This window comes from Phyllopteryx taeniolatus, chromosome 13 (genome assembly GCF_024500385.1).
Source record: "Phyllopteryx taeniolatus isolate TA_2022b chromosome 13, UOR_Ptae_1.2, whole genome shotgun sequence".
NCBI classification, from domain to species: Eukaryota; Metazoa; Chordata; class Actinopteri; order Syngnathiformes; family Syngnathidae; genus Phyllopteryx; species Phyllopteryx taeniolatus.
This window is the reverse complement of record NC_084514.1, coordinates 17,925,934-17,945,925: the sequence shown is the minus strand read 5'-3', so window position 1 is coordinate 17,945,925 and position 19,992 is coordinate 17,925,934. Positions and strand designations below refer to the sequence as shown.

The 19,992-nt window shown below is 42.8% G+C and overlaps 3 protein-coding genes across 5 annotated transcripts; 2 read left to right on the top strand and 1 right to left on the bottom strand.

The window, feature by feature from the left end:
- The first annotated feature begins 2,357 nt into the window (after nt 1–2,357).
- ahsa1b (AHA1, activator of heat shock protein ATPase homolog 1b) lies at nt 2,358–9,318 on the top strand. 3 transcript variants are annotated; one of them, XM_061795494.1, is made up of 10 exons: nt 2,399–2,671; nt 3,680–3,790; nt 3,950–4,140; nt 4,232–4,314; nt 4,400–4,517; nt 5,815–5,903; nt 6,001–6,132; nt 7,749–7,850; nt 7,933–7,984; nt 8,739–9,318. In XM_061795494.1, exons 4-10 carry the CDS (start codon nt 4,234–4,236, stop codon nt 8,909–8,911), a joined length of 747 nt encoding a protein of 248 aa, XP_061651478.1. In that variant the 5' UTR covers nt 2,399–2,671; nt 3,680–3,790; nt 3,950–4,140; nt 4,232–4,233; the 3' UTR covers nt 8,912–9,318. The 3 variants fall into 3 exon arrangements, with proteins under 3 accessions (XP_061651477.1, XP_061651476.1, XP_061651478.1); XM_061795492.1 differs by lacking the exon at nt 3,680–3,790 and having other exon boundaries at nt 2,390–2,671; XM_061795493.1 differs by lacking the exons at nt 3,680–3,790; nt 7,749–7,850 and having other exon boundaries at nt 2,358–2,671.
- Nucleotides 8,954–11,516, bottom strand: LOC133488222 (dr1-associated corepressor-like). The gene is made up of 4 exons (XM_061795847.1): nt 11,511–11,516; nt 10,821–10,893; nt 10,125–10,218; nt 8,954–10,044 (listed from the first exon to the last, which is right to left on the bottom strand). Exons 1-4 carry the CDS (start codon nt 11,514–11,516, stop codon nt 9,927–9,929), a joined length of 291 nt encoding a protein of 96 aa, XP_061651831.1. The 3' UTR covers nt 8,954–9,926.
- Nucleotides 11,517–11,705: 189 nt separating this feature from the next.
- LOC133487563 (phospholipase B1, membrane-associated-like) lies at nt 11,706–19,239 on the top strand. Its single transcript, XM_061794324.1, has 16 exons — nt 11,706–11,792; nt 11,901–11,931; nt 12,297–12,366; nt 12,428–12,486; nt 13,386–13,453; nt 14,003–14,046; nt 14,254–14,374; nt 14,949–15,000; nt 15,080–15,160; nt 16,312–16,377; nt 17,288–17,379; nt 17,461–17,542; nt 17,695–17,796; nt 17,873–17,968; nt 18,156–18,227; nt 18,303–19,239. The coding sequence occupies exons 1-16, from the start codon at nt 11,779–11,781 to the stop codon at nt 18,408–18,410; spliced, it is 1,158 nt and encodes a 385-aa protein (XP_061650308.1). The 5' UTR covers nt 11,706–11,778; the 3' UTR covers nt 18,411–19,239.
- The last annotated feature ends 753 nt before the right edge of the window (nt 19,240–19,992 follow it).

Sequence of the window (19,992 nt, the reverse complement as noted above, 5' to 3'; positions counted from 1 at the left end):
TATTACAACCGGAACCGGAAGTAAGCGAGTCGAGCGGCATTGGTCATAGACATCGTAAATATTTTTGAGCCGCGTGCCTACAGTGATGCTAAGCTAATGGGGGCAACATGTTGGCGCATTCCATGTAGCTAAGCTAGTGGGGGCACCCTGCCAGCGCATTACGTGTTTGTGGACGGCACAGTCGAAAATCAGCCTGAACATTGTGCTGTGTACAGTTGCACACGTCGTACAATCACAACAAAGGAAATCTAAACTGGGAATAATCTTTCATAGGAAATGATATTTCTTTACTCTTTTTTTCAAAAGTGCTGGAATGCTTTGGGTGAACCAAATTAGTTTTTCAGAAAGCTAGATTATTGAAGTCTAGCTCGCTGGCAGTAAATTATGTCAAATTTGAGCCTTAACATATAATATTTCCATCACATTTATTTGCCTACTGCCAAAACAAACTGAAAATAGTCATAGATTGCTCATTTTTGACTAGTTTTAGTTAGCCCCCTACCGTTTGGCAGTGGGCAAATTTTCCCTACTACATATCCTCACTAGGGTCGCAGGCGTGCTGGAGCCTATCCCAGCTATCCTCGGGCGAGAGGCGGGGTACACCCTGAACTGGATGCCAGCCAATCGCAGTGCACATCTAAACAAACAACCATTCGCACTCACATTCACACCTACGGGCAACTTTAGAGTTTGTTTTGTCCATTGTTGCCCCCAGAGAAAGCATGCCAATCATCTGGAGGGATACAAAAATCTCACTATATGTATTTTATTTTTGGGTTGAAAAATGTCAATTTACTTTACTTTTTTATTTAAGTACATTTATAAGTGTCTAATTACACACAACCTTATGCAATTTAATTACAAAATTTATGTAACTGTAATCCATGATATTACTGGGAGAAAATGTGTAATATGTGTATTTTTCTCCGGGTACTCCGGTTTCCTCCCACGTCCCAAAAACACGCAGACTCTAAATTGCCCGTAGGTGTGAATGTGAGTGCGAATGTTTTTTTTGTTTCTATGTGCCCTGTGATCAGGTGGCGACCAGTTCAGGGTGTACCCGCCCAAAGACAGCTGGGATAGGCTCCAGCACACCCGCGTGAGGAGAAGCGGTTCGGAAAATGGATGGATGGATGTTTTGTTAGCAGTTTATTATTTGTGTAAAGAACAACTATGTGGTTGTTGCCAAAATAATGATCTATGGTTTTAATCTTTTTTGTTTCTTTCACGGAAACATCCAAGGGTTCTGTTGTTGCATTCATTCAAAATTGATAAAAGTAATCAAAATGTTATCAAATGTATTTAGTTGTTTTTTTTTAACTTTGACAAATTAATTGAAATAGTTACACTACTAACTAACGGGTAACTTATTGTAACATACTACATTTCAAAAGTCATCTACTCAACACTGTCTACAATGAACTACTTTCGTCCACATAGCAACAGCTAGTTCCCTAGCCACTGTTAGCATTGGCATTCTTTTTTTAATAATAAATACGTGTAGACCCTCACAATTTATATGATCGAATGAAGAGGTTACGTCGCCATACGAATGTGATTTAATGACACTGAAAACGTCAAAAAAAGGATTTTATCGCACATGTTCCAGAACGGAGGGGAGCAGCCATCTTGGAAGAGAGTCTCGAGCGCGTTATTAGGATTCCCACGTGGTTTCTAGGTAGGACACGCCCCACTGGAACATGATTAGCTGTGTTGCGGGAAGGGCAGGCTACACAAATGTAACGAGATCACCGTCCCAAATATGTATCACATTTGTACGGAATAAAAACAAAGACGTTTGTTATGGTTAGCTTTAAGGCTAGTGTTAGGGCTTAAGGTGGTTTAGGATGGGTTATGGTTAGGAGTAGGGTGGCTTACGTCTTAGTGTGAAACATTAACGTCGCTATTTCTTATCCAGTCTGGATGCGGTAGCGCGTGTTCTACAGGGATACAACAACCAATCATACAGCAGCGGCGCGTGTCCCCGAGCCAGTAATATTGGAGCAGGGCGTGTCCTCCCTGAGAAACTACGTAGGAATCCTAACACACGTCGCGAGCAGAGACAACGTAGATACGAAAACCGACGTGCCTACGGGGCGGCCATGTTGGGGAGGTCGAAGTTCCCATTCAAGGCAATGCATGGACACAAAGCATAAAAAAATAACGTAAAAGGAGCTCCCGATTCCCTTGTCGTAGTTGTACGACGTTTTACGCAAACGTTTGCAGCACAGTGTACCGGCATCCTTTGGTGTTTTGCTTTTCTTGCCGTCCACACACGTGGAACGCACTGACGACTTTGACATCCTTAGCATAGCGTCGCCGTCGGCACGGAGCTCCAAATGGGCGCGTTCAACCTTCAACTCACCACCGTGAGAGACAAGTCGCGAGACGTTCCGAATATCCGGTGTGAGCCGCCGAGCGAAAGAGGCGTTCCCACTATGACGACTTCCGTTTCCAGCAAATTCTCGGCTCGCCGAGACAACGCTCGCGCAGGGCCGTCCGGCAGAGACTTCTAGAAGCAACGTGTGTGCGACCACACCGGCGACCGGCGACGGCGAACGAGCGTTCTGTCCGTTTGATTTATTTGAGAAATGGCCAAGTGGGGCGAAGGAGACCCTCGCTGGATCGTGGAAGAGCGAGCAGACGCCACGAATGTCAACAACTGGCACTGGTGAGGCGCGAAGAAAGCGGGACGCTAGCGAGCTAGCCGGCTAATGCTAAGAGCACGAAAGGAAAAAAGAGGCTTCTGCGCCTGACGAGAGCTACTAATGTCTCCAGATTAATAGTGTGTGACACAACAGCATACGTAGTAAGGTGTTAATAATAGGAATTGATTTACACGAGTCCAACATTAGCAGACACATTTTTCAAAGACGAGTCTATCGTTTTTCTTAGGCAAAGAAAGAAAGAAAGAAAGAAAGCGGTGTAAATGCACCAATTTTTGGCCAAAGTCTAAATGCACACATAATATGGGTGTGACCGTTTTTGTTGAATCAGATGCAAACTTGAATTACTTCTTCAAAAAGCTGGTATCATTGGAAAAGTTGCCAACACAGAAATAGACAACGTACACTGATGAACTTCAAATAATTATAGGAAGAAAAGGGCCCAGGTTTACAAAAATAGTGGTCAAGGGTCAAACAGAGATTGCACATTGTGGCCAGGTGATGAAACTTGTAATGAATTATTTTTTTCTATGCAAGTTTCAATAATGAATTTTGATTGAAGACCATGATGATGAATTATCTGTGCACAACCATATCTGTGTGAGCACTACAGCAAATGCGAGCCCATTTTGACCATTTTTGTCCCTTGTTATGTCACCAAATGCTTTATTTGTCTTCATGTCACTAAGTGTAAAATTAGAATAATATACTGTAAGTATGAATGGAATACGAAACATTTATATATATAAAATTTTGTATGTTTTGTATGATCGATAATAGCCATAATAACAAAGGTAATAAGGTGTTAATAATAGATGTACTTTATTGGTATCATGAGCACATGTCATCACATGCAAACGTTAATTGAGCTGTCTTCAGTATTCAAATATGTCAGTCGGCATCAAACACCATCAATCCTGCCTGTTTGTCGGTTCTTTATGGCAACCACGCTGCATCGCCATGACGACTTGATGGAACAACTTCTTCTGGAATGTTCTGGCCCAATCCCCAAGAGTTGCTGCATTCCGGGAACCTGGGAACTTGCAGGTTCCAGATGTATTAAAAGTCACAACGCCAACAACTAGGGGCGCCCCAAAACACTGTACAAACATCTCCACGTGAAGGTAGAATGCATTCACAAGCTGAACTCGTTCTTGCTTTACGTTTAACTGGAACGCTCGAGGTGGGCTCCGAGCGAGATGTTTCTTCATCCCGAGCGGCCGTGAATGTAGCGTAAACCGCGCTCTACATTGGACTTGACACAATTGATCATTTCTCCTCAGGACGGAACGAGACGCCACGAGCTGGTCGTCGGACAAGTTAAAAAGTCTTCTGCTGGGCCTGCGGGTGGAGAACGACGAGGGAAGCTGCGAGGTGACCGAGGTGAGCAAGGTGGAGGGCGAAGCGTCCATCAACAACCGCAAAGGGAAACTCATCTTCTTCTACGAGTGGAACCTTAAAGCAACCTGGACAGGTCGGTCAGAGGCCCGAGACGTTGATCCAAAACGTTGTCAACTGGAGAAAATCTTCACTTTTGGACATTTTTGATTTGTTTGTTTTAACAGGAATGTCAAAAGCAGGAATCAAATACCAAGGATCCGTGGAGATTCCTAATCTGTCTGACGAGAACGATATGGACGATCTGGATGTAAGGCCGGGTTTACCGGGTCCGTGGGGAGTGCGTAGGGGTCAAGAGTGGTGACACTTATGTTGGCCTCCTATTTTTCTTGTAGATTAGCGTCTCGCTGAACAAAGACGAACCAGAGACACCGCTGGTCCACCTGATGAAGTCTAAAGGAGCCGAGAACATCCGCCAGGCGCTGGGAAACTACGTGGGTTTCTTGAAATCAGGTCAGACAAAGCCTTTCGAAATAAAGCCTTTACATGGCACAACTTTGCCGTCACTCGCTCCTTATCAACTGCTCGCAGATAGCGCTACAACTCGTGATTATGTTAATAATCGATTCATCTATTGATTAATTTGCCCCCCCCAATTAATCAAAGAATATATATATATATATATATATATATATATATATTTTTTTTCAAATTGACAGTGCAGAAAATGCACAAACATAAACATAAATGAATGATGTTTGCCAATGTCTTATTTTGATTCACTAGATAATCAGTCTGCTTTTTTCGGAGGACTGCAGAAATCTGAGAATATTTAATGTTGAGAGCTTGTAATTCAGAGAATTTGGACAATTTGAAGGTAGAACAAAGTCTCTGCACGCGTAATTGATGATCAAAGTAGTTGTCAATTAATTTGATAATGGGTTAATTGTTTTACCTCTACACTTAGTTTTACGCAAGTTGCCTTTTTAAAATCAAATCAAGACATCAACTTATTATGAAAAAGTTTTCAATTCGATTTCCCCAAAATAAGGCATAAAAATGAAGTGTTAAAAATGTGTCAAAATTAGCTGGTAAGACAAATACTACACAATAAATAATAGAATTTTGTTGATTACCATCAATGTCTATCTGCTACAAACCACATGACAGATGCTACAGATCGCCATCTGATGATGTTGCATTCGAGACTCCCCTTTAAAAAAAAATGGCTTTTGGGTCACTTGCTTCCTAGAAAGTATGCTTTGTTTACAATTCCAATGACGTTGGGACGTTGTTAAACATAAATAAAAACAAAATACAATGATTTGCAGATCATGCTCATCCTATATTTAATTGTAGTAGTCTTTCGCACACTTTTCACGCTAAACACCCAGCAGAGTGGGTGCATTTGCTACAAAGCAAGTTTTCAATGAGATTTCCCAAAATGACACTTACGACCCAAATCCCCTGTTTAAAGATCTTAAAATGTCACTTGGTGTCAAAATCGGCTGACTAAACAATGAATTTTGTGTCATTTGGTACTGATGAGAAGCCAAAATACTCCAAATCTCCAGTCTAATATTTCCAATCCAGACCCCCTTTAAAAACACCAACTTAAAGTTTTACATTGTCCGGCAGTCGCAGTCGCAGCTCAGCTTCACTTAACAGCTGTTAGCCTCATTTGGTTGCTCGGAGGCCGTGGAGACGGCTAACCGAAGCTAACGTTCAATGTCCGCAACTTTCATGCCTTGACGTGACTGAAGTCTTGCTGTCTCAGTGCAGATTGTGTTATTTTCCCGTGCGTGGTCAGAGTTCACTCAGGGGATGATCCTGCCGACGGCCAACGGTGTGGTGCAGCTGCAGTCCTCTCAGTCCAAAGCAAAGACGGACAAAACTCGGGTCGGCTACGTTAATCTCTACATCGTTGATGTCTTTGTGGGTAATCTGTACAAGAAGAGGCGCTAACTCCATTTTGTTTTTGTTTTTTTGGGGACAGATTTCGTCGTCGTCGTCGAGCAGCGCGGCGGCGGTCAACACGGGCGTGAAGATTCCCACGTGCAAGTTCACCATGACTGAAACGTTCCTCACCAGCCCGGCAGACCTCTACAGAGTCTTCGTCAACCAGGAGGTGAGCGACACGCTGAAGTTGGACCGCGTTTCAACAATTCTACTGATACATTTGGAACTTTTTCCATTTTCTTAATCATCAGTTACTCACTTATAAATAGTAGGAGGATGCCTTGAGTTACGAGTTTAAGTCGGTCCATGGCCTCGCTCGTAACGCCAATCTCTCGTTTATCGCTGGGTTTAGGTTCCGGAAAACCCTCACAGTAGATGAAATCCTCAAAGTAGCGACCAAGTATTTTTGTATTGGTTGTATAAATATAAAGGTTTCTCATATGCACTCAATGCCAATGAGGGATACTTTACAGAGGTGCAGGTATTCTATTAGTCCACTTGAGAGCGCCATCCACACACTCTAGATGAGTACATGGACACAAAAGGTGGCGTTACTCTGCTTGAGTGACATAAATGTCATTCCATGAGGACGTAATGGACCTGAATTATTTCCTGCTTCAAGCATTAGGCACTGTGCCTCACACTGACGGTCTTGGCGATGTAGGCAGCGCAAAGCTCCATGGGAAGTAGGCCTGGCATGTCCTGCTTCTTCCGCAAATTCTTTGCTATGCTCTTTTTAACCACAGTACTGTAGTTGGGGGAAATCAACCTAAACGTTGCTCTTTTCTTGCGTTTGTTCCGGTCCACATTGTTACGAGTGTGCGCATTAGCTAGATGTCGGACGAGCTTGGGATTTGTGAATTTATTCCCTAAAACTCTTGACTGTGGCTTGTGTATTAAACAGCGGCATTCCCGTCATGTTCACAGAATCACTGAGCAACATGGTGACTTAACAAAAGTGTGACTTGAGTTTACTTAGTAAGTTTTCTTTTTCTACAAAGTAAAAGAGCCCGTTTGTCCTTATGTGAGTCTTTTCTGCCACACTATCGTCAAATTGCTAACAATGCTAACTGTAGCAGAGATGTTCAGGTGAGTAACCGAACTACATCGCTCAATTAAAAAAAAAAAGAGCAATGCACTGAATTTGCAATAAGTGAAGTGCGACGTAGTGAGGGATTACTAGATATAAAATATCACCTCCCCCATTGAAATGAATAGAAATGCTATCGCGTTGCTAGTTTCCCTAGCCCGTCGATGCCGTTTCCCATTGTTTGTTAGCATTAAAGGGACACATAGCGTTGCTATTGTGCATTGCCTCCAAATGAATAGTGCACTCTAGACCCTCAGTTTTTCAAACACGTATTGTGACAACGGTAGCCGTCGTATATCAAATAACCTCAAACAACGCCTCTGCCTAAAAAAAAAAAAAAAAAAACGAATGGGGGGGGGAAAAGTTGTTGACTATATTGTCCAGGAGAAAGCTTGGCAACTTAAGTTTCAAGATGGCTGACCGTCATGGCGCTCCCCTAGTGGGTCACCACTCTTATGTATAAATAAAACTAAAATTGTATCGATTATTAGCAGAGGGCATCATAAACGCATCCATCTATGTTAGCCAATAAACAAGTGAAAATGTTACACAGCATCCCTTTAAGCTAGCGGACCTTCGGCTGGCCCGTTTGTTCATTTTACAATCAAATGTGTCCTTGAGCACAAACTGTTAACGGTATTGGCATCCACTGAAGTGTTAAGCTGATGTTTACGTGGTGGTGGTCGCCGCTGCAGATGACTCAGGCCTTCACGCACGCGCCGGCCACGGTGGCCGGAGAGAAGGGGGGGATGTTTCGACTGCTGGGCGGAAACGTTCTTGGCCAATTCACGGAGCTGGTGAGACGTGACATCTTCGCGAAGAACACAAAGCTTGTCTTATTGTTGTTATCATTCTGACGTTCTCGACTGTTTGTTGTAGGTGCGAGATCAGAAGATCGTGATGAAGTGGAGGTACAACAACTGGCCCTGTGGTACGTATGTCACCTGACACCAGAACTTTCACTGCTTCCTGGAAGTCAAAGGTTCCTGATAAATTGTACCGGCGGTCCAAACACACGATTGGTCGTCCAAAGTTCCTGAAATAAGTCCAAATGGCACAATAGTTCCACATGACGTTCCATGAACTATTACTTCTTGGTAATTGTAGTTCCTCGGGGTCAAAGTACTACCTGCCCCCAACAGGGACTTCTTTTGGCCTACAAAAACTACATTTAGACTCCTGTGGTCCAAGTCCTACAAAGGTTCCAGTAAAGATCCTATGGTTAACAATGAGCCATGTTACAGTTGCCCAACCCCCCATTTGCGGGGGATAGCTAACAGGCCAGACCGCCAATAGCGAAAATGCGCTGATGATTAACGCTAACCCAATATTAATTGCATTGGGGGGGGAAAACAATCTAATATTTTCCTCTGAGTTTTGTTTTTAACCCCTAAAAATATTTGAATAAGCAGGAATAAACCACCACTAAGCATTGTTCCCTGCCAACAAAAGGAAAAAAACAACCTGGCGGGAAATAAGAAACAAATGACCGCATAGCACCACGTTCGCCCAACTTTCCAGGAACTTCGTTTGTCGTACATTTAGTTTGTAAACGTCTTTTTGGTCGGGGTGTTGCTCATGATCTATTCTGCGGCTCTTGAAAAATGAGTCCAAATGCGTGGAACACGGCCGGCGGCGAATGAGTGACTGTCGTCTGTTTATTGATTGATCGGCGTCCGTCTCAGAGCACTACGCGACGGTGACGCTGACGTTCGTGGACCGCAGCAGCGAGACAGAACTGCGCGTGGACTGTCGCGGCGTTCCCGACGACGACGAGGACTGGACCAAGGACGGCTGGCGCAGGTTTTACTTCGAGGCCATCAAACAGACTTTCGGCTTCGGCGCGCGACTCTTCTGAGACCTCCTTTTTGTTTGTTGCTTTGCTTTTTGACTCATCATCATCATCATCATCATCACCACCACCACGATCGATGACATCTTGGCGTGAAGTCAGCGAGGACTGTTTGTTTGTGTCGTTCTCTTCCTTTAGTTTCGTCCCTCTTGAGTATTTGTTGTTCAGAGGAACCTCACAAGAAGCACTCGGCCAAATTGGCCTCCACTAATGCAGCGCCGGTGCACGTTCATCCTCAAAGCCTCGAGCGCGGCCAGTTCTGTAACGTCCCGGCATTCGCGAAGGCGTCGCGCGGGGAGCCAGCGTTGGCAAGCGGAAACGATGCCATCGCACAGAACAGTTCCACCGCGGGGTTGATCTATTTATACCTTTTCATGCCGACGACGTGATGTCAATAAACCAATCACTGCGTACGCTTTGTGTGCCTTTCATCTTAATTGACATTGGAGTGCCTCTTTTGCACACACCACAAGGTTTGCCGGTTTAAAAATGCCACTAGGTGCTTTACAAATTCAACTCTCCTCGGGTGTCCATGCGCAGCCATTGAAAGGGGGCCTGCGCACAACACTTTTGGTCCGGTCCCGAACCGAACCACTTCAAACATTCATTGATTTACATGAGGCCAGCATTAACAGACAGATCTTTTCAAGACAATTGCAGCAAATGCGCAGTGGAAATTGTCAAATGGGCTTTGAAATGTGAAGCATGTGCACGAGGCTACATTCTAAAACATTTGCGTTTTTGCGCGTGGGTGCAGCACGGCGGCAAAGTTTGACTCGTCATGAAACCAAAAGCTCGGACATAAACACCATGAAAGCCGACATCCTGATGATAATGCGTAATACAATATGAGAGTCGGGAGGAACGAATTTGAGCGTGAATTATTTACGCTAGAGCTGGAGGCGTCGCCTCTTCCACTTTCGCTCTTTTTTCAGGTGCTTTGGTCCCGCAAATCACATCAGTTCCACCTCGGTTGACGAGTTTAGGAATAAAAGAGTGGAAATGGTGTTCGTCAATCCCCTCACGTGTATGCTGGCCACACATTCAGACCTCTGTTGTCCCGTGCGCTCGGCGACGTGAATCTCGCCGCCGCATCCTTAAGGAAGCGGAAGAGCTTCTGCGACTCCATGCACCGCTTTCTACAAACACACACGTGGATTGGCGCTGACCCCAGTTGCCACGGTTACCTAACCCCGGCGACAAGATGCGCACGACTCACACGTGCGCGACGGACACGACGCCGCTGAGGTCGGCCTCGGTGATCGAGCGGGTTTCGGTGAGCAGAGACTTGAGGAACATCTCGAGAACTCGAGCTGGCCTTCGGTTCAGGACGTCAGCGCCTCAACAGTGTTCTTGTGCTCATTAATAATTCATACACTGGCAAGCCCCGAGGTCAAACACAATCCGCTATTCGTCCCCATAGGAAATGGAAATATGCTAGCCGAGGATAAAACAGTGGCCATTTCTTTGTTTTCCCTCCATTTTGCTTACGCTAAATATAATCAATAGTAGCAGTTGGGGATGTCCCGATCCGATTTTCAGCTGACCGGTACGGAGCGAAAAAGATGGCTTTTATTTCTTTTCCAAAGGTACAAAGATTTTGCCAAATAACAGTAATAGCGTCGTTTTATCTTCCACAATATTTGGACGGGAAATATGACTGGGGCCGGAGTCATTTTTGGACATCACGGACGGATGTGTGCTGGCCCTTCTGATTTAGAAAGCGGTGACCCCCGTTTTTAGCCCACAACGCCATCATAAAAGCTTGTTTCGTGTCACATATTCACATTATTAGCTGTCATCCAAGTATAGAAAGAAAACGCAAAAACGGATGATTTCTAGACTTCTTGGGTTCCATTGTAATTCATGCCGAAAGTGTTAAAACGCAGTCAAAGGACGCTAACATAAAGGATACAGATGATCACAGGCACCGCCATGGCAATCCTTCCCACCTCTGTGTTCTTCTGCATAATCTTTTTGATGCGAGCCTGACAACAAAAAAGACAACATTTAATTCATGTGACCACCACATATCACATGAATTATGATTCATACACAGGACCAGGCGTAAAAATGAATTATGCATACACGTGAATGAACCAAATAGCTTTTTTTTTTTCACTTTTGTTATTAGGCAACCTCAAATAAAAAGAAATAATGAATAAAAAAATAGCTTGTTCAATGTGTCTTGAATTATTATTTTTTATTTTTTATTAAGAATAAATGAATGTCATCAAAACTGCACAAATTGCAACTTCGATATCAGTATTATTTTAATAATGTATGATTATTGTTTTTTTCTTAAATAAGATTTCACAGTAATTTTTTTTCTTTGATTTGAAAAATGGGATTCAAAACACATTTTCTAAGACAAAAATATAAATAGCAAATGATGTTAGCGCATCCGCCTCACGGCTGTGAGGTTGCGGGGTTCAAATCCAGGCCCGGCCTGTGTGGAGTTTGTGCCTTGTTTTGTATTCGATTGGTTTTGAAGGAGCCGAAAGTACAAAAGTTCTCACCGCCTGCCACTTTAGGATAGCCAAGTGCTAACAAAACGATATATAACTTAAGGCCATTAAGTATATGTGTTAAACTGCTTTCAAACACTCATATTATTGATCAACTGGTGTGCAGTGTTAAACGATCACTTAACAACTGAACATAATGACTTGAGCGTATGATATAGTGTACAGTAAAAGTGTCATATTAGTCACTCATGGTAGAAGAGGCTAGTTCAAAGGTCATATTAATGAGTCGTCATCACTGCTAAAAGTACTTTTACACTTGTACATTTGTCACTTGCCAAGCAGCAGCATGTGGCCATCATCGTCTGCACTGTTCGCCATCTGGACTTTTCATTTCATTTGGATCACATGTCACGCACCCGGTAAGTACTTCGCTGGAATGTTTTTCCAGGGATTTAAAAAATAATAATAATGTTTGCTGCATTGTAAATGAAATATTGTGTGTGTGTGTGTGTGTGTGTGTGTGCAAGCTTTATAGAAGCAGAGGAGGCCATAAACCAGGTAAAGTGGACAGTTTCTGACTGTTTACTGAACTCCACTTTATTTATAAAGCGCTTTAAATACAGCCACAGCTGAAAACAACGTCTTGCACGCAAATAAGAGACAAACTTTTAGGAAATATAAACAATTCAAACATAAACAAAGAGAAAAACAGAGGCCGAGTCTTCAACTGGGTTGAAAGCCGGAGAATCAAAATGGATTTTAAAAGAGCTTTTTTTTTCAAACCCAAAAACTGTTGGCGACTGTTTACATCACAGGAAGTTGCTTTTTTTCAAGTGTGTCGCACACCTTTTGCCAAAAGTCAACCGGGATGGGCTGCAGCTCAGCCCTATCCATCCCAAATGGAGGTGTGCTTTTTCTTGCAGGAAGATTTCCTGCATCCTCCCTTCAGCTGCCCCGACGCGATGAGTCCCTCTCTCAGCGTTCCCACCTCAGGTCAGACACCGAAACATGACAAATGGAACAATTGTTAGTAACCGGCAACCTCCAATGTTAGTGGACTTCGTCAAAGCCGCTGACGTCAAAGTCATCGCCGCTCTAGGAGACTCGTTGACGGTGAGTTCAATGTCCTTTTGGGGGGGAAGAGTTTCAAAAAAGTGGTCGCTATCATTTCAAGTAGGGATGCTCGATAGCACTTTTTTCCCACACCGATGCCAGTACGTTTTTTTTGCCTTAAGTATCAGAATCAGAATCAGAATCATCTTCAGTGCGGGAAATGAATAGGGCATTCACTAAATATCCCAAAATAAGATGCTGACAAACACAGCAAGATGTTAGAGGAGCTGAATGGCTTAACCAGCATTGTGTCATCTTCTCTAGTAGTGGCTTGGGTGAAAACCAAAAACATTATAGCTTTCAAATACATGAGCGGCGTAGGCCAAATTATTGATCAAAAACGAGACAGGGGTGGTATTCCTAAAGGTGTAATATTACAAGACGAAAGACAGAATTGTCCAAGAACAAAGTCAACATTTTAAGGAGAAGATAAAGTATATGACAAAGTTTTGATGATATGGGAAAAACAACACCACAAGGTGTACAAGAATGAAGTCTCAATACTATGTGGAAAATAAAAAATCAGACTAAAGATTGAATACGCCAAGAATTTGTTTTTTATTAAACAACAATAAAATCTTTATTGCGTGAAACACATTTGCAATTTATGAGAATAAAGTCAAAATATAAGAAAAAATATGTAACTTGACAGTCAACCTGTTGCAAGCAAAAAAATTAAAATATATTGCACATAAAAGGTAAATAAAAATGCTATCTAAATAAAAGTTGAAAAACAAATAGTTCTTGAAGATTAAGCGCAAAAGTATTGAATTTCAAAGGTAAAAAAACCCAACTGAACTGCACTTGGGCAGCGATTCATTGGCGTAGCGCTAGAGGGAGCCCGCGCACCATCGCAGAGGTTCCCCTAATGATCGACACGCCCCATTTTCGATTTCCAGACGGGCATCGGCGCGAACGGCTCGAGCATTCTGTCCATTCCCTTCGAGTTCCGCCAACTTTCTTGGAGGTAAGCGCACATTTCGCTAGCTACACCAGCTCATTGCATTCACTTGGGTTCAAAACAAACCAAAAAATCCTGTTTTTATGAGTATTTTTTTTGACAGCTTTGTTTTTTTTAATATTCTTTTTCTGTTTGTCTGAGTATTTTTCTCAGTTTTTACTGTCTATTTCCCCCCCTGTTTTATGACAATTTTTTCCCGTTTTCTGACTAATTTTTTCTGGGTTTAAGACACTGGGAGATACCCCGGTCTTTGAGTCACATAGATGGTATTGTTATTAGTCATTAGGAAAAAAATGTCAGAAAAATAGGGGGGGGGGGCGGCGTAATTACTCAGAAAAACAGTTACAACATAAAACAGGGGGGGAAATTAGACAGAAAAATAATTAGCCAGAAAAACAGAAAACAATATTCCAAAAAAACAAAGCCCTCAAAAAAATGACTCAGAAAAACAGGATTTTTTTTTTTAAATCCAAGCAAATGCAATACGCTTCCGTACTTCAGTGATAATTCATCAATAAATGACAGCGGGATGTTTTCATTGTGGTCTCTCTGCAGCATCGGAGGATATGGAACTTATCCAAATGTCATCACCTTGGCAAGTATGTCACTTTGAAAAGCATTACAAACACATTTAAGGCTCAGGCTAACATGTGGTGAATACAAACCTAAATATTCATTGTTTTCTCTCTCTCGCTTTTAAGAGCTTAATGTATGTCACAAATGTGTTCTTTGTGGAAGAAATCTAAAAAGCTGTCCGGTGGTTAGCTTCCTTAAGTGACCTAGCTACTTAATCTGTCACATTGAAGACATTTTGAAAGTGTTCAACAAGAATCTTTTGGGCCCGTCGCCGTTCGCCACCTTTCACGGGCGGCCATCCACCGTCAACCAGACGGGCTTCAACTTCGCTGTGACGGGACACAACACGCTGCAAGTACATTTCGTTCATATACACTTGAGACTTGTTCGTTGGAAGTATAGTTAAAGATTTCACTGAAGCGTATTTGGGGGTTTTCTCTGGCAGGATTTGCTTGTTGCTAGGCCGAATTGACAGTTTGCCCTGTTTAAAAAATAAATAAATAAATGAATGAATAAATAATTAAATAAATAAGTGTGTGTGTGTGTGCTAGTGCATACTGTCAATTCTGCCTTGCAACAAGCAGCTGTACAACTGTTTCCACTGCAACACACACACACACACATATATATATATATATATATATATATATATATAAAATAAAATTCAACAAAAATATGAACAACTAAAATTACTATTGTATGTCAAAAATTTATAGTCACTGTATTTGGTGGTGTTTTTTTTAAATTTTTTAATTTATTTTTTATTTTTTTATAGAAGGCTTACTGTGAATAAGTGCCTAGCAAAAAACAGTTCATGATCCTGCCAGAAATACGAATGTTGTCCTTGAAAAGAGAAAATGGATACAATTAAAGGAATGTATATTTAGACATGAATATGTGTGTTTGTGTTTTCTCTGCACGGTAGGAACATGTCAGGTCAGATTCGACACATGATTAAAACCTTCAAGTCGTATCCGGTACGTCTCACATCTTCTATCTGATGGGTTGACAAATATTTTGAATTGTTTTGGAAGGGACTTGGTACTTTTCTTTCAGGGTCTGAGCTTCGACGAGGACTGGAAGGTGGTGACCGTGCTGATCGGCATGAACGACATCTGCGACTACTGCAAAAACAAGGCCAGAGGATCCATTTATTTGACGCTAATGCTCATTTGCTTTGTTGATTGTGTCCAGTCAAAGCGTCCAATCACGTTGCACCGATGTCATGGACCACGCTGCTCAAAGCCACTCGAGGGCACATTTGCAACATTTTCCTTAAATCATTGCGGGAATGGCAAAGGCTCTATTCATTTTATTTCGCCCATTTTTGCCGTTCAACGACATTCATTTCTCGATCGATTCAAACCATTCCAACTTCGAAATAGTCACAACATTCACGCCTCGCGGGCTTCTATTTTTCACATTACCCAAATTCCCACATTTTCCGTAATTGCACATTTTTCACCCCCAAATTTGCCATTCATTCCACATCATTGCCATTCCAAAATCAAAATGTTCATCTCACTCAGAACGTCTTAAAAACACATTTCAAAAAGTCCCACATTACCCAAATTGCATTAGTCCATGTTCAAATTTTCCCACATTAAGATGTATTCTACATGACTCCATCCTCCTTCAACATTTTTTGACCACTTCAGACCATTCCAAATTCCCCAAATTCCACATGAAATGTCCCACATTAAGACAAATTCTACATGATTCCATCTTCCTTCACAAGTTCTTGACAGATTCAAACTCCAAAATATTTTCCACATTCCAAAAATTCTCACATGAGCCTAATTTTCCACTCAAATAGTACATATTTCCACGGTAAAAAAATATTTTATATTATATTTATATTTATATTTTAGAAAATATTTTTCACATTCCTACCTTGGCCAAATTCCACATTCTCCCAGTAAAATTTCCGTTTTCCATATGAAAAAATGCCATATTTCAACATTTCTTGACTGCTTCTCACAAAATATTTCCCACATTGTGAAAACTTCAAAATGGCCCCTTTTCCATTTGATTCCATTCAGCATTTCCACGCAACTTGAGCAGAAATCGCGTCGTCCAGTTGTTGTTATGTTGCTTCTTCAGCGTTTCTGTCCGGTTGTGATGACTCTTGCGGGCCTTACCGAATGTCCTTATTTGGTATTTCAGCGTGATGACATCGTCTCAGCATTTACGCAACGTTTTACAGGTATACAGGTAGTTTTGCAAAAGACATGAAATTTATAATGCAGCATTTTAGAATGTGTTTCAAAAGTGGAATTTGTCCACAGACTCTCTTCTCCGCTGACAATTTCATCCGCTACATGACCGAAGCTCTCGACATGATGATGAACCAGGTCAGATTTTATGAAGAAAAATAATATTGAATGGTTAATAATCTTCTCCCCCGTGCATATTTGAAGACATTTTTTTTCTGTGGCGCAAATGAACGGAATTGCTCAGATCCTGTTGACCCGTTTGTTGCTAGGCAGAATTCCGAAGCCTCGGGTGCTTCGAAACTCTTGGGACAGTGAGACCTTGAACCTTCTTTTTTGCTGGAGCCGACTTGGTTTTGACACGGAAAGATGTTTCAGTATTTTATTTTCCGAGTTTTATTATATTGTATTATATTATATTACACCTCTGAGCGGCATGTTCATGTCTTCACAGGCAAAAACCCAAATGTGAGCATAGCACTATTTCTTGCCGGATAACGAATGTAATTGGCAACGGAAGAAATGTTTTGCGTGTCTGGCTTCATGCAGGTTACATCTCCAACTAGTGGAACTGTCGTCTTCGCAGGATCCGTCCGTCCCTCCGTTTTCGGAATATTCGGTGCTATTTATTGTTTAGGATAATCAAAGTAATAGGCCACAAAAACCCACTTGTCAGTCACATGTTCGAATGGTTTTTAGACAACTCTCAGGTTTCCATGGCGATTACACCTCTAACTAGTTAGTATATCGCATTGAAAATCCCAAGACCAAATCCTTATTGAATAATTCCAAGGGAAAATGGTCTAATATCCCTTATAGATCATGCACATTTAGACTTTGCAATTTCATGACGCCTTAACTATAAAAAAGTCCGGTTTCAATAGCGGCACGACTAACTAGTTTAAATGACGTCTTCGGTTGGAGCAGGAAGTCAGCGAGTCCAAAAACGACACTTTAAGGATTATGAAAGGAGTTTATTTTTAGCACGGCGCCATCGCCCGGATGCTCGAAGATGTCTGCTTATATGGGAGACGTCGTTGTGTTGCTCCAGATTCCGAGGACCATCGTGAACGTGGTGCAGATCCCCCCCATGAAGCCCCTCAGAGACGTCCACAAGCCCACGCTGGGCTGTCGGCTTCAAAGGTAACCGCTTTGTTCGACCGAGCGCTTCCCGTCCTCTGCTGGCGACACGGACGATGACGTGGCGCGCTCGTGTGACGGCAGGCGTTTCTGCTCGTGCCTCGTTCGGCCTGGAGAAAACTCTGCCGAGCTGAAGGAGCTGGTGGAGCTCAACGTCCTTTTCCAGGTCAACATCTCACCACATCACGTTCCGTCACTTAAAAACAAACAACGCCACGGTGAAAAAAAGTGCTGTGAAAGGGGCGACGCGAATCGCGCGTGTACGCGGAAGTCCACGTGACGTCGCGCTGGTCACAAGTTGTGGTCCGATGCTTCCAGACAAAGCTCCAGAAGCTTCTACAGGGCCAGCGCTTCTTCAAGCGGGACTTTGCCGTCATTCTGCAACCTTTCCTGGAGAAGGCGGGACCGCCAAGACTGCCTGTAGGTCACGCACGTACGCGCGCACGCTCGCACACACGCTTTGTGCCGCGTTTGAGTCTCTGATGCTCTTCGACAGGACGGCTCGGTGGACTCGAGCTTCTTCGCGGCCGACTGTTTCCACTTCACGGTCAAAGGTCACGAGGAGCTGGCCAAGGGACTGTGGAACAACATGGTGACCTCTCGCTTCAGCTGAAACGATATCCATTGCACATCACGATTTCGGTGTTAAAATCACAGATCTCAAAACAAAGTCTTTTGGTTTCTTTGCTGTTTCCATACATGTGTATATTAACATTGACTATTATTATGATTGCATATTTGTCACGTTACCCTCGAGCTGAATTGTCTTTTGCCTTCAGTTCCAGCCCGACGGCGAGAAGCAGATGATTGACAGCTTCTCCGAGCCAATTGAACTCATCTGCCCGCCAAAAGTAGGGATGCGCGTTGGATATTTTTGTCTCTGTGAAGGGAAAGGTCGCTTTTGAACATTTTTCTTTTTGTTCCAGGAACATCCTTACATTTACACCGGGCCTCGTGTCAAGAAGTCAGCCGCGCCCATCGTCAAAGCGTCAACGATGTCGCTCATCTTTATTTTGGTCCTTTTTAATTATTAACGTGAAGGCTAATTGTATAGAGACTCTAAATGATTATGAATATTAACACACTAAGTACATTTAAAAATTATTGCGCATTACGTAAGTCACTTTTTGATTTGCCATTTCATAAATGCTGCTAATGTTTTGTTTGGATTCACGTCCATTATGTATTGTGCATCGATTGTGCTTCTCGACCGATATCGAGGGTTCATTTTGTTGTTGTTCTAGCAAAAGCTCGATTTACACTCATCAAGAACTAAAATCCGAAATAAAAAATTTTAAAGTGCACATCATACATCAAAATTCAAAAATGGATATCGATTTTCAAGTATATGTTGACGCAGCTGTTCATCTGTTGCATATTAAATTAATCAACTGTATCTTTGAGCATTGCGGTGGCCTGATTAATTTAGTCCCCATCTTTTAATGTATTTAAGTTGGCTGGCATTCATTTTTCCACAAATAGTTATTGCTTTCTCCCTCAGCATGATCATAATGTGCTCCGAAATACATTTTACACACGTAAATGTGTTTTCAGTGGGTATTCGTATACGTTACGTCTATATGCCTTTTGTCTCTGTGGAAGAAGAAATTATTCTGTGCCAGTCACCGTTTACCAGCGGTTCTCAAACTGGGGTTTTTGCAGCAAAAAAAAAATCTAAATGTGACAAATCTATTCTACTGGTATCATGTAAAATGATAATAGTGCTACAAAATGCAGACTCGCAGACCCCCCCAAAAAAACACTGCACATGATCATTGTTTATGTTTTCCTTCTCTTATTTTGTACCATTCCAATTTTGTTAAGCATTACAATAACAATAAAGGTGATTCAATTTGAACTTCACTACATGACTTGAAGCACTATTTTGACGGTACTTCCACGACAATGAAAAGCTTTATTTAACCAGAAAATAAAAACTCTTCTTCAGGGGTGACCTGGCCAGCGAGGCTTAGCCCAATCACGCCACGATGACGCCACGCAGTCATAAAAGAAGACTATGCGCATAAAAGTAGCCAGAAGGCGACTTCCTTGGGCGTTGGTTTTTCTTCGGGAACTGCCGTCGCCATCTTCCCCAGCTGCGTCCACGTCGGCCCCTCCCTCGCGGCTTCTCGCTCTGTGCTTCCCCTGCAGGTGTTTCCTGTGCAGGTTTCGCTCATCGCAGTTGCGCTCGTGTAGCGTGCCACGTGACCTAATGACCTTAACCCGGCTGCGCTCTCACCTCATCCGCTGAATGGCCACCGTTTCTTGTTTGCCGCGTTCCCGCGGGTCAGTGTTGCTCCTTTTGTTTGAGCAGAAGATCCCAAGTACGAGGCGTGTGAGGCAGCGGTCGATTGAAGGTTTGCAGCGTATCGATGACGTCGTCGCTGGTCCGTTCCAGCCGTACGGTCTTAACATTGGAGTCAAAGATTTTCAGCTCGGTACGGAGCGAGACGTTTTTGGCCTTCCGGACGGATCCTTTTTAACATGAAAGTTGTTCTAGCTTTTTGTGGTCTTCTGTCCCGCCGTCCACAGAGATGCCGCTTCTTAGGCCCAAGTCCATCTGCAGTTGATTCCAGTGGTCGGGATTTGTGCTGCATCTGTTGGTGGGTGTGCGTG

What these genes read in the sequence shown, in the direction of transcription:
- ahsa1b (XM_061795492.1), top strand. Translation starts at nt 2,592, where the DNA reads ATGGCCAAGTGGGGCGAAGGAGACCCTCGCTGGATCGTGGAAGAGCGA. An exon ending in AATGTCAACAACTGGCACTG is followed by an intron (nt 2,672 to 3,949) that starts GTGAGGCGCGAA and finishes ATTTCTCCTCAG; the next exon opens with GACGGAACGAGACGCCACGA. An exon ending in ACGATATGGACGATCTGGAT is followed by an intron (nt 4,315 to 4,399) that starts GTAAGGCCGGGT and finishes TTTTTCTTGTAG; the next exon opens with ATTAGCGTCTCGCTGAACAA.
- LOC133488222 (XM_061795847.1), bottom strand. An exon ending in GGCGGTGCCTGTGATCATCT is followed by an intron (nt 10,219 to 10,820) that starts GTATCCTTTATG and finishes ACCGAAGGCCAG; the next exon opens with CTCGAGTTCTCGAGATGTTC. An exon ending in GTCGTGTCCGTCGCGCACGT is followed by an intron (nt 10,045 to 10,124) that starts GTGAGTCGTGCG and finishes GTGTGTTTGTAG; the next exon opens with AAAGCGGTGCATGGAGTCGC.
- LOC133487563 (XM_061794324.1), top strand. An exon ending in CTCTAGGAGACTCGTTGACG is followed by an intron (nt 12,487 to 13,385) that starts GTGAGTTCAATG and finishes TTCGATTTCCAG; the next exon opens with ACGGGCATCGGCGCGAACGG. An exon ending in AAACCTTCAAGTCGTATCCG is followed by an intron (nt 15,001 to 15,079) that starts GTACGTCTCACA and finishes CTTTTCTTTCAG; the next exon opens with GGTCTGAGCTTCGACGAGGA.